At 33.9% G+C, this 13,085-nt stretch overlaps 1 protein-coding gene across 7 annotated transcripts in view; it reads left to right on the plus strand.

Moving 5' to 3' along the window:
- The window catches only part of FUBP1 (far upstream element binding protein 1), a 29,625-nt gene that overhangs the window by 1,329 nt on the left and 15,211 nt on the right, over positions 1-13,085 (plus strand). For 5 of the 7 annotated variants that reach the window (XM_039356652.1, XM_039356653.1, XM_039356654.1 and 2 more), the window contains exons 2-14: positions 2,277-2,367; positions 3,114-3,176; positions 3,966-4,007; positions 7,130-7,169; positions 8,076-8,125; positions 8,215-8,286; positions 8,500-8,557; positions 9,535-9,697; positions 9,780-9,878; positions 9,976-10,077; positions 10,413-10,515; positions 10,603-10,703; positions 12,155-12,296. In XM_039356652.1, coding sequence (XP_039212586.1) covers positions 2,277-2,367; positions 3,114-3,176; positions 3,966-4,007; positions 7,130-7,169; positions 8,076-8,125; positions 8,215-8,286; positions 8,500-8,557; positions 9,535-9,697; positions 9,780-9,878; positions 9,976-10,077; positions 10,413-10,515; positions 10,603-10,703; positions 12,155-12,296 — 1,126 coding nt within the window. The remainder of the gene's footprint in view (positions 1-2,276; positions 2,368-3,113; positions 3,177-3,965; positions 4,008-7,129; positions 7,170-8,075; positions 8,126-8,214; positions 8,287-8,499; positions 8,558-9,534; positions 9,698-9,779; positions 9,879-9,975; positions 10,078-10,412; positions 10,516-10,602; positions 10,704-12,154; positions 12,297-13,085) is intronic. The other 2 variants (XM_039356655.1, XM_039356659.1) reach the window with 1 other exon arrangement.

Here is a 13,085-nt window from a genome sequence, read left to right on the forward strand (position 1 = left end):
AAATTTCACATTTGTGAAATGTAATCAGTTATAGAAAGAGAAAAGCATATATGCAGTGGTGACCACAGGCAGTACAGTTTTCAAATTCAAAATGACTTTCAGTGTTAGTGCATCTTCTTAAATAGGAATAAAATCAAGCTTCCTTTAAAAAGAGATAAAGTATACCATTAGGCCTAGTGGAAGAAGGGAAGGGAATATATGACATCTTAAAACTATAAAAGCAATAATGTTGTGAGTTAAATGTATGATTGGGGGGGGGGAACTTAAGGGGATACTTTATCCTGAAGTTGAGGGAGTTTGAAAAAGTTCCCAGTGTTATATGCAATCCAGTACCAAATCAAGTTTGATCTATTGGATTGGCTTAAACATGGCAAGTACCTTCAATTTAATCAGTTCCTTATTTACCCCTATTTTGTTTGAATAACAGTTGCAAGGTACCTTGAAGGTCTTCTAGTCCAACCCCTGCTCAAACAGGAAACCCTATACCATTTCAGACAAATGGTTGTCCAATTTTGTCCTAAAAGTCTCCAGTATTGGAGCACGCACAAGTTTTGGAGCAAGTTGTTCCATTGATTAATTGTTCTGTCAGGAAATTTCTCCTTAGTTCTAGGTTGGTTCTTTCCTTGATTAGTTTCTATTGGAGTTGAATTGAATTTGAAATTGAGTTGATTTGGATTTCAACTCAAAATGTCATTTACTTCAGATTAAAGGCAGAAAGAATGGTTTCACATGGAACAGGAGGGGAAAATGAACCTCAAAGCTGAGCCACTGAAGAATGAATTTCATACTATATGAGAACAAAATATATAAGCCTATAAAGTTGGGGTTGAAAGAGTAGAAAATAGTGCAATCAAAGAGAGATGTAGTGGTAACATTTATTTTGAAGTTGTCTGACACTTATACATTGGTAAGCAAATTATTATATCTTACCTTGGGGTAGCAGTTAAGGCATCAGGTTAGAAACCTGCAGACAAAGTTGTTTGCATGATCTTGGGCTGGTCACTTTCTCTCTGCCCTAGAAAGAAGGTGATGGCAAACCATTTCTGAAAAACCTTGCCAAGAAAACTGCAGAGATTTGTCCATGCATTCTGCGAGAATCCGACATGATTAGATGGAGGGGGGGGGGAAAGCCCTTACATCAACAGACAATTCAATTGCACTTGGATGTTTCATCAAGATTATTTTAAATAGCTTACTCTTAGCAATAAGCTCTGCTGAAGTGCTCTGAAACATGGGATTGACTTTTAGGAAGCACAAATAAGATTGGACTGCTGATAGAAACACATTCTGTGATCATTTTTTAAAAAGAAGGGGCCTATTAAGTTCTAACATTTAGTATATTTTAAATATATAGTACACATTCCTAGTCTTTAACGGCGCTAAGTATAGTTCTGTATTCTTGGTAGTGTAGTAGTATTCATTCAATTCATATTTCCTCTTTGACTCTGTTACGGAGGATTTACACAGATTGATAATGGTTACTGACCTGTTCAGCCAAGTTCTTTCATTGGTGATCTGTAAAGAAAGTAAAGGATCAGGAGGATTTATATATCAAGGTATAAGGTCTTTCCCAATTCCTTTTCTTTTAATAGTTTAAACAAAACAGACCATAGTTAGCTAGTAGCAACTAGTATGTTAAGCAGTTTCATAAATATTCATTAATGACTGCAACAAATATAGAATATTTGTGTTATATAATTAATTATCAGTGGAGCCTGTATAAAACTTATCAGTAATGATTTCATAATAAAGGAATGTTTCTTGTATGGATGCTAAGTACCGTGTTTCCCCAAAAGTAAGACCTACCCCGAAAATAAGCCCTAGTTTTGGGACAAAGTGCATACCTAAAAATCAGGTGGGGTGGGGGGTTGGAGCTTACCATTGCAGCCAGGCCTACCATGGATCGACATTTGCCTCACCAGCTGAAGGAGAAGCTTCATTCTGCAGCTGAGAATGGAGCTCCTGCCTGCATTTTGCAGTCAGAGGCCTTTCAAGGCCTCTGACTGAGAAATGCAGGCGGGAGCTCCATTCTCAACTGCAGAATGAAGCTGCTCCTTAGGCGCAGAAGAAGTGGGCAGGCTGGGCGAAGCTGTTGAAAAGAAGTGGGCAGGCTGGGCGGGGCTGTTAGTGCTGCCACCATGAGATGAGTGGAAAAGATTCTCTGAAAATAAGACCTGGTGTCTCTTTTGGAGGGGAAATACATTGTGTTTTATTTGTGCTATATTCAGTATGATGTAATTCTGTTGGTAAAAGTAAATGTGTATCTTTTTTTCCAGATTGCAGCAAAAATTGGAAATGAATCAGGGACATCTGTGAATTCAAATGATTACAGTTATGGGGGACAAAAAAGACCTCTTGAAGATGGAGGTATGCCGTAAGATGCTAATATATATTTTCTCAAAATTGTAAACTGATTGAAGAGTGTGTGTGAGAGTTTGTGCAGTTTCTGCTTAAAAGACGAAATAGTCCATCTTAAGCATATACATAATCTTTAGATATGACTTATAAAAGCTAGCTAAGGTACTGGTAAAAGTAGAAAGCAACGATGTTTACATTTTAAGAATCTGGGAAGGTAGGTAAATATTCTTTGAAAATTCATCTTTGTATTAAAACATTAACAAATTCTATAGTCAATCTGAATATTCTTGAATTTCTCATTCAAACTTTGCATTGTGCAGGTGCAACATTTTAAAATGAAACTTAATTTTACCAAAATTATAAATTTACAGCTAGATTTTGGAGAATATGTCTTCTAATTTGTTTGAACCCAGATAAGATGATGATGTGACTTTTTTTCCTTCTACAATGTATTAATGAAATATATAGCAAGTTTAATTTTTAGGCTCATGGGCTTAAACGAGTTTACCGTGTTTATCTTTTAAAAGTGTGTAGTATTTTTTAAATTCATGAAGACAGATTTCTGATCATGGAAGAGATGTAGGTTTTGAAGGAATATAATTTTGTTTGCAGAAAATTTCCAAGGCTCTTGACAAGGAGTACTTGTGTACTTTAATGAAGTGCCTTTTATTAATGGTGAGGCTTTTAATATTCAAGATTGAGCTAATGATGCTTCAAATGATGTATGTAATGTATTCTTTTTATTTTATGTGTAGATGGCTCTTGGACAAGTCCGAGCAGTACAACACACTGGGAGGGAATGCCCTCTCCTTTTAAAGGCAGGAATTTTTATTTATTACCTGTGTTTAGTATGTAAACGTGAAATGAACTAGTGAATCTTTTGCAATGGATGACACACACATTTCTTGGAATATGTGTCTGACTTTTACTGCACTTAATCATGGTGGTTCATGTATTCCTTAATATGGGGTGGGAAGGAAACATTTAAAGTAATTTTTATCAGATTTTGGTTATCTGCGACTTTCACTCATACTAAACGAATTTGGATAGTAGCTTTGGTAGTGGTTTTGAATCTCTTGTTTGAAGTCTTATGCTGTGAAATTTTCAGTATTTGAAAAGGAAGCTTGAATGACAGTCCCCAGTTTGAGATTGTATTGCTATGTGTTGGTTAAATTTTAAACTTTGATTTTCTGTTTAATATTGTGGTTGTTGTCAGACTTAATTGTAGAATGATTATTTCTCACAATGGTGGTTGTTTCAGTTTTTGTTACAGAAGCATCATTAGCTTTAGTGTCAAATTACTAATAATACAGTTAAATGTTTGTTACATTTTAGTGCCTGGATATCCATGATACCGTTTTTAAACCTGTGTGTTTTTACTGAACATGATATATGATAAATGAAAGTACTTTGCGTTTTTCCCCAATTACACTAACCAAATGTTAAACATATAAGATTTTTCTTTGTTTAGATGATCTATCCCCTGAAAATTCAAAAACATGCTAAAATGCACTGGACAAGTTGCGTTCTGAAGTTCTGGAACAGCCATTTATTTAAGTTATCTATATTTATGACCCAAAACATTTAAAAAATTTTTAATTTTGCAGATCAACCAGAACCTAAGAAAGTTGCTCCCCAAAACAATGATTGTAAGTATTTATGATTTGCTGTAACAAGTTACCATGCTAATATATGCTGTACAGAAATTAGTGCTGCTGTTTAAGTTTGTATATTGATCCATTCTGACTCTTCTCCATCCCCCAAGAGCAAACATTTGCAATTTTATATTATCTTGCTATGTACAGAATTTTAGGTGGTTATCAGCAGGAATAGGAGCAGTGCTCCTGTTAGTTTCTGATGGCAAAAAATCAGGAATCTGGTACAGGTAATCCTCAATTTACTACCACAATTGAGCCCAACATTTCTGTTGCTCAACAAGTCAACATGCTCCATTTTATGGCCTTTTTTGCCATTGTGAAGTGATTCATTATAGTAGTTAAGTGAATAATGTGGTTGTTAAGCAAATTTGGCTTCTTCCATTGATTTGCTTATCAAGAAGCTCCCTAGGAAGGTTGCAAATGACAATTCCAGCACCCTGGGACATTGCCCACCATTGTAAATACAGGCCGGTTGCCAAGCACCCAAGTTTGATCATGTGATTGGGTATGCTGCAATGGTCATAAGTGTGAGAAGTGGTCCTAAGTCCTTTTGTAACTTTAAATGGGCATTAAATGAATTATTGTAAGTCAAGTGCTACCTATATCACTTTTTCCAACTAAGAATTTTTATTAAAAGGCATAAACTTTCATCAGCTATACTTCATTAGCTACATAGAGTGATTGTCCTGTACTGTAGATAGCTGATTTTTGCTAGTAATAAGACACATAAATAGGAAAATAACCTTAATGAATAACAAGTAATTGATGATGTTTGATAAAAAAATTGGTTTTGTGTTAGTGAAAAGGAGTAATAAAAAGTTATTTATCATTTTTCCAAATAACGGGTTAATTTTAAACCTTCAACTGACATCTGAGTGTTTATTAATCTACTTGGATTATATATGTTCTAATAATGGTACGCAAGATTTCACCTATAGGAGAAAATAGATTCAAAAGGGCACTGCATAATTCAGTAGTTTAAATATTTTTTTAACACAGTTCCACTTTGAAAGTTATATTCTGGCAGGAGTAGGTATTTGCAGCTGTTTGGGATCCAAAGAAAATAAAATGTTTTAAATTCAGCATGGGTCACTCGCTTTTGCCATTCCCTAAGTTTGCATGGTCTTATTGTGGAGTTTGGTGGGGGAACTATAGATGCAACTTTCCGAGTGGCTGTTCATAATTTTAGTTTGTGGTGAGTGCAGGGGTCTTTGAGTCAATCTTAATTCCTGAGAACTATGTATTTAGGTGTCCAGAATAAACTATATTTTAACAGAGTTTTAATTAAAAGACAGTGGCTAGAGTCTCATCGGTTGAAAACATAAAGCTAGATTTGTAATAGTGATTTAGTTCATTCCACTCTAAGTCAAAACCTAATAAACATATATAGAACATGACTTTTTTATTTATAGTTGGTTGCTTAGATGTAGAGATGACCTTTCAAGGTTCTGATATAAAAGAAGCTTCCTTTCCAAATAGAAGACAAGGTATTCTACAGCTAAAAATGTTTTAAATAGTTACAAAAGGTAATGAAACATTTGCTTGAATTTTTAAGCCAATTAAATAGAAGTGGAACCTTGTAGTAGACTGTTAGAAATACTTTGGCGTTTTATATATATATATATATATATATAGTGAGATTAGAAGTACAAAGTTTAGCAATATAGGCTCTTTCTCTCGTATAAGTCTTTCTCTCGTATAAGTCCTTTGAGGTATTTGTGTGGTGTTCATTTCTTTTTTATTATTGATTTATTGATTCCAAGCCATATTTTGGTAGTACACTGTGCTGTAGAAATATTCCTCTTACCATGTTGAATCATACTGTTCCATCAGTAACTGTTCCATCAGTAAATCAATACTTTGCTAGAATTCTTTTGATTTTATTTCAGCATTGATAAACTTATTTTATCTCATTTGTATATTCAGTTTTCTCAGTTTGATGAAGGTAGAAATGAAAATTTAGAATTTAGACTTTAAAATCTTCCAGTATTTTCATCCCTTCTATCCAGAAGTAAGGTCTACTGACTAGGTAGTTAGATTAAGATTTGCAGTCTGAAAAAAAATTAAGACAGTGGCTGTTTTTGTTAAACCTGCTCAGCAGTTACAATTACACTGAAGCATATTAAAGTACAGTGTTACTAGATTTAGTTGAATAACATCTTTGTTAGCTCTTCATATATGAAATATTGTTTAGCATTCTCCCTATAAAAGTTGGTTTTATAGTTAAAAATGAAACAGAATAGTTTCAGTTAACCTTGAAAGCTAACCAACAATATTTTCTTAAAAACCCAGAACTTTTTCCTTTTTATTAATTGAATTGTATATGAATAAAACCCCTTAATGTATTCAGCTAAATGCAACAGCCATTTCTGCTTGAAAACCACATGTATGACAAATAGGGCTTTGGTTTATGTGGTTCTTTCTGCTTTGTATTCAGGTATACACTGAGTGTTTAGGGGAGTGAAAGCTTATTAAAGTAGTATATAATGCAAGAAAACATGTAAAGTAAAAAGAAAGAAATGGGGGGGGTTAAGCAAAAAAGCCTTAGCCCACACCAGCCTCTAACACATCTTGTTTAGCTTTGGAACTAAATAGGATCAGGCCCTTTTTCATACTTAAATAGATGCTATCAAATTGTAGACTCACTTATAAACACATCCTGAAAGAAACTAGTTGAAAACAACTTCTAGATGCTGGATATCAAACTTGATTTAAAGGAGACTGTGCTTTGGTGTTATGTGTTTTCTTCCTCCCTTTCACATTTTTATTTCCATTTACTTGCCAAATAATAAATTATTTATGCTTGCCAGGATTTGCAAATCATAGCAAGTTCATCTAGAAATAAACTAAAGAGAAGGAAATAACTAAACGTATTAGGTGGAATTGGCCAAGCCAAATACTTCCCCTGTGCTTTTTTTAAATACCAATCTGAGCTATTTCACATCCAGTGATGTATTTATGCATTAATGATGATTTGGCAAAACGTGTAATGTTAGTCAAATGCAAATATATTGAAGTGAAGCTAGTCCTGTATGTTTTTGCCATTGTGTATTGTTTGCCATTATTGTAGATTATTTGGTGAAATTGTCAAAGTATGTAATATTTCATTTTAGCTTTTGGAAATCAGTTACCTCCCATGCATCAGCAACAGAGGTAAGATTTTATTTCTCTTTAATTTGATCCTTATAGACAGTAATAATTTTTATTGAGTTGTTTTAGAAATTTATATCGGTTATCAGTCTCAGGAATCCGCTTTGGGAATGATTTTGTCCCTTGTGAGCACACCAAAAAACTGTTGGGTTGAAAGTAATTTATATTAATTCAATCAGTAATTGAAACAATTATAGCTTCAACTGGCTGGGGAATTTAGATTTTAAGTCACATGTTAAACAGCTATGTAGCTGAAAATGCTTGTTTTTTACTATGCTACTTCAGTGAAAGTTAAAGAATTGCATTTCTTTTCACACACATTTCCATTGCGCTCATCAAGATAGATATAGTTTTCTCCATTAGTTTGATTGTTCATATTGTACAAGTTGGGTTGTTTCTAACACTTTTTTTGAAAATAAGCTTATTCAGCACGATGCAAGCAAAATATTTTCTCTTTGTTGCAACACTTGTTAAATATGTATGGTATGTATACCAAAAAAGTAAATGAAATGAAAAAGTAGGGTGGGCTGCATTAGATTCCCCTATGTTTCCTGAAATCTTTTAATTGTAATTGTGGGGTATTTTCTTTTAACCAATACTAATAAGTCAAAGAACAAAAAACATTGCCATATATAACTTAGAATTAAGTGTGTTCATTTAAAAAAGAAAACTTAAAGTTCAAAATGTTATGAAATAGTTTTGCTGAAATTTCCTCGCATTTTATTTTATTTTATGCATATAAATTGCAATATTATTTTGTGATTTAAACAAATATGGAAACCAAAGAACATTATTTGAGTAGAAATAAAATTAGCAAATATATAAATATCATGTGCCTCTTTATTTGAAGAGAGAACTTAACTTCAATCTAGGTACAAATACTAGTTTGTGGTGTTTTTCTTTCTCCAGGCCTGTAATGACAGAAGAATACAAAGTTCCAGATGGAATGGTTGGATTTAGTGAGTATAGATATTTGCTACAATATATTTAAAGCTGTTGGAGTGTATGGTATTAATGCATTAATTTATTTGTTTGTCTATTTCTCAAGTAATTGGCAGAGGGGGAGAACAGATATCTCGCATACAGCAAGAATCTGGATGTAAAATACAGATTGCACCTGGTAATTATTTCATATTCTCTATTTTACTAGGTTATAGTTGGAACATAATTTAATGTTGCATGCACACAAATTACTTTGATGATTTAATTGTCAGTTTATGTCAGTGAAATTGAAACAGTTATGAATTAGTTGAGAGATCTGTTGCTAAACTCTTAAAATTAAATTACTGATATCTGCTTACTAGTGTTTTTTCTATGCTATTTACATTTGTAGATAGTGGTGGGCTTCCTGAAAGATCCTGCATGTTGACTGGGACACCTGAGTCAGTACAGTAAGTTTCTTCACAAATGCTGTTTGTGTTGAAATATTTTTTGTTAATAGTTTTCTTTCCAAATATGTGCAGTGTTCTAACTTTGCCTAATAAAAGTGTCCCAGGCTGTATGCTGTTGCACACAAAATATATATAGCTCACTCTGAAATATGAACAATGTGCAGTGCAAAAGTTTCTGATTTTTCAGTTGAGTCACTGGAAAATACTATTCTTCCAGATTGTTTGGAAGATTTAGTAGCTCTACTAAGGCCAATTACTCATAGTCCTCAACTTAGAACCAATTTCTTAACAACCATTTGAAATTATAACAGATCACAAAAGAAAGATAACCCAGATTTGAAATTCTAATGTTTGCAGTTCTGATGTGGCCACATTTTGGGAACTCAGCAACCAGACCACATATGAACCATCCACAGTCAGATGACAGCAATTTACAATGATTTTTCCAGAAACTAGCATTTACTTCCAATTCCTAAAAAATACGTCCCATAGCAAACAGTGAATTTGGTTAACACCCAGGCAATAATGGTTATGAAATTGGGTGCAATCATGTGGTGACCCGTTTTATAATGTGTTACTTTAAGGGAAAGTGCAATAAGTATACAACATGTTCAGTTTTGAAGCGTGCATTCACAATGATTTGTGCTATGGTCTTTTAGCAACACTTATACATTCATGATCACCCAAGTAACATAAATAGTTTTGGCTAGAATTCAATTATAATTGTTTTCTCAAGTCTGGCATACAGCAGGTGAAGTGTACTATTGGTTCAGTGTGGCTGTTGATAGTACGAAGAAATCACATGCATTCTCATTTTGTCTACTTTTCCCATTTAATATTGCTGCAAATAACACATTTCAAAGTTTATAAAATAGAATGATTTTTAGTTAGCAATCACTCTAAATATTCTATCTCTTGCTAATTATGTTATTTTTCATACATTTTTTAAATTGCAAATACTTTTAATTTTTTGCAAGATCTGCAAAGAGATTGCTCGACCAGATTGTTGAAAAGGGAAGACCTACACCAGGATTCCATCATGGTGATGGCCCAGGAAATGCTGTTCAGGAAATCATGATTCCAGCTAGCAAAGCTGGATTAGTTATTGGAAAGGGTGGAGAAACTATAAAACAGCTTCAAGTAAGCTAACATTTTATTTTCTAACATTATGTGTGAACATTTAATATTTCTATGATCTGAATGCATTAATTTTATTAAATAGGAGCGTGCAGGTGTTAAAATGGTGATGATTCAGGATGGACCACAGAACACTGGAGCAGATAAGCCTCTTAGGATCACAGGAGATCCTTACAAAGTCCAAGTAAGAACAGATTTTAAATGTTAAATTGTATCTCTTCAAAATACAATTGTATGATTGTAAGATCATTGCATCTTATGTGTACTCATTTTTCTTTCAGCAAGCAAAGGAAATGGTTTTAGACCTAATTCGTGATCAGGGTGGCTTCAGAGAGGTACGAAATGAATATGGGTCAAGAATAGGAGGCAATGAAGGATTAGATGTGAGTATGATGAATATTTTAGGCAAATTGTACTTTAGGCTTGTGTTCATCCTTATCTATGAACAAACATAAATTTCCAATTCCTTTCACTAATTTAAACTATCTTGATTATAATGCTTTACTCCCTGTTAAATACTAATCGTAAAATTGGCTTTAAAATGCTTAAAAATACTTCAGACCATCTAATTTCTCTTTCGGGTATTCTTGCCCAATTGATTACTGTTGAGTTAAAGTATATAATGGATGTAATGGTGTTTTTCCTAAAGTTACATATTACATTGATCTGCTTTAAAATTCTTATTTAACATTTGTTAAAATATATTGTGTTTCTTAAGGTACCAATACCACGGTTTGCAGTTGGTATTGTAATTGGAAGAAATGGCGAAATGATAAAAAAGATACAGAATGATGCTGGTGTAAGGATTCAGTTTAAACCAGGTAGAGTTCCTCCATGGGAAAATACACAGATTGCATGTTTTTATCTATAATACTTAAATACTTGTAAAATGCTTATTGCTCTTGTAGATGATGGAACAACACCTGATAGAATAGCACAGATCACAGGACCACCAGACAGATGTCAACATGCAGCTGAAATTATTACAGATCTTCTTCGAAGTGTTCAGGTTGGTTAATAGTTTAGGCAATCTTAATTATTATAAAATATTGATCTCTGTTTTTTCATAACCTTTATTAGAAAGACATATGCATGGACATTTTTCTGTTAAAACTAATTGAGATGCCTGCAGCTTATAATTTTGTATTTCATTGGTTGTGTGCTTCTAGTAGTGAGTTTTATTCAGCAGTAATGCTTTGGTCAGCATAGTACTGATTATAAACTATTTTAAGTGTTTTGAAGTGAAGCCAATTTCTTAAAGAAGAAAGATGTTCCAAAGGTGCTTTTTCAAGAGGCAACTGGACTTACTTTGCTTTTCCTTGAAGACATTTCACTTCTCATACAAGAAGCTTCATCGGTTCTTGGATGAGAAGCAAAATGTCTCGAAAGTCCTGTTGCCTCTTGAAAAAGCATCTTTGGGACAATCACGACCTAGATGATTGAAAATTTCTATAGACATAAAGCTACTTGGAGATTGGTAGACATACTTTTCAGTTGAAAGTGATGCTAAAATTGTGTGCTGTATCATGAACCTTACATTAGGAGTCAGTGTGCTATATCTTCAGGAACCACAATTATTTGTGGCATTCCAAAATAATTTTAGCAATAGCACTTAGACTTATATACTGCTTCATAGTGCTTTGCAGCCCTCAAAGCAGTTTACAGAGTTAACATATCCCCCCCCCCCCCCCCACAATCTGGGTCCTCATTTTACCCACCTCAAAAGGATGGAAGGCTGAGTCAACCTTGAGCCATTCAGGATCAAAGTCCTGGAGTGAGCAGTGAGTTAGCCTGCAGTACTGCATTTTAACCACTGCGCCACCAGTGGCTCATTTTTGGACTGAAATCAAAAACGAAACTGATTTGATCTTGAATTTTTTTAATTTTATGACTGAAATCATGTGGCATTGCCAATTCATGCAAGGCATTGGTATTTTCACTTAATCTCTCCATCCCCCTCGCTCTTGGAAGGTAGAGTAAAAATCTTACAAGCGATAGTGGCTTGGAATGATTTATTTCATTTGTATCCCACATTTACTCTGGGAATTCAGCCTGGTGAATTGAACTTGATTTTCATAGCATAAGCCTCCCACAATAGATTGAGCTAAGAATAAATGAACATTCAGAATTACCAAGTGAGATTCATAGTCAAGTGAAGGCTTGAACCTATATTACTATAAGGTTAGTTCTGATCCATATAGTAAGCTAGTGTACTAGGAAGAAGAGAAATCAAGATTGTTATTGCTTTGTTTGGAAAAGTATTTTCCTGGTTGAAATGAAATACGTTTGGTTGGTTATGTGAAGAAAATGATATACTGTTACTTTTACAAAAGTCTTATCTGTCCCTCTCTTACTGTTTCAAGGCAATTGTATTTGCTACAAAGGCAAAATAGAAATAATGCTTCTGCAGAACACAATATTTTTTCAGTATTGCTAATTACAATTCTTTTCATAATTTAGGCTGGCAATCCTGGAGGGCCAGGGCCTGGTGGTCGTGGTAGAGGAAGAGGTCAGGGGAATTGGAATATGGGACCACCTGGTGGACTCCAAGAATTCAATTTTATTGTTCCCACTGGAAAAACTGGATTAATCATTGGGAAAGGTAAAAAGCCTGACTTGCTATATGAGGTGGAGCAATAAATAAGCTATTTTCCTGCTTGAGGCAGGAGATGGCATTTATCATTGAGTAACTCACATCCTGGTCCTTGTTGAAGTATTTACCTGATAATAAAATCTGGCTGCAGAGCTTTTGTCCAGAAAACATAATAGCAACAAAGTGTTACTTGTCTTTAGGCGCCTTACACTGAAAGTGATTACTTCTGAAAATAGACTCCTCATTACAAATAAGTATCCTTCTATCCTACAAATCAAAACAATAGGATTTGTGATACCTCCATCATAGGAAAAGATTGGACCATACATAAAGTCTTACATCTCCAGTAAGAAATTGAAACTAGACCTCACACCTATTGTTCCTTGGCTTTTCTTCAGTGATTTCTAACTAGGTGAAATACTGATTGGAGTTAATTTATTTCCCTAAACATTTCTTAGAAAGCAGTTTAAGCTGCTTTTTTCACTATCCACTGCTGTTTCTGAAATTACATTTGAACATTCTAATTCTTTTCAATTTTTATAAAAGTTCCCATTTAGTTTAACCCTTTGGATAAGACATGAACCACATCAGCTGTCCAGAGGTCAACAAAATGAATGAATCAGCTCTGTAATCTTTGGTTAATACATTCACAAATAAAAACCTCATGATTATTTCAGTTGAAGCGATATTTGAAAATATATTTCATGTATTTTTCTTTCATTCCCGCTTTGTATACTCACGATACTAGTTTATTGAATGCCTCATACAAATGACGAAAGTGGAACTTTTTTGGGTTCA

Source organism: Crotalus tigris, unplaced genomic scaffold (genome assembly GCF_016545835.1).
Source record: "Crotalus tigris isolate CLP2741 ecotype Arizona unplaced genomic scaffold, ASM1654583v1 scf7180000018826.840336, whole genome shotgun sequence".
In the NCBI taxonomy this organism is placed as follows: domain Eukaryota; kingdom Metazoa; phylum Chordata; class Lepidosauria; order Squamata; family Viperidae; genus Crotalus; species Crotalus tigris.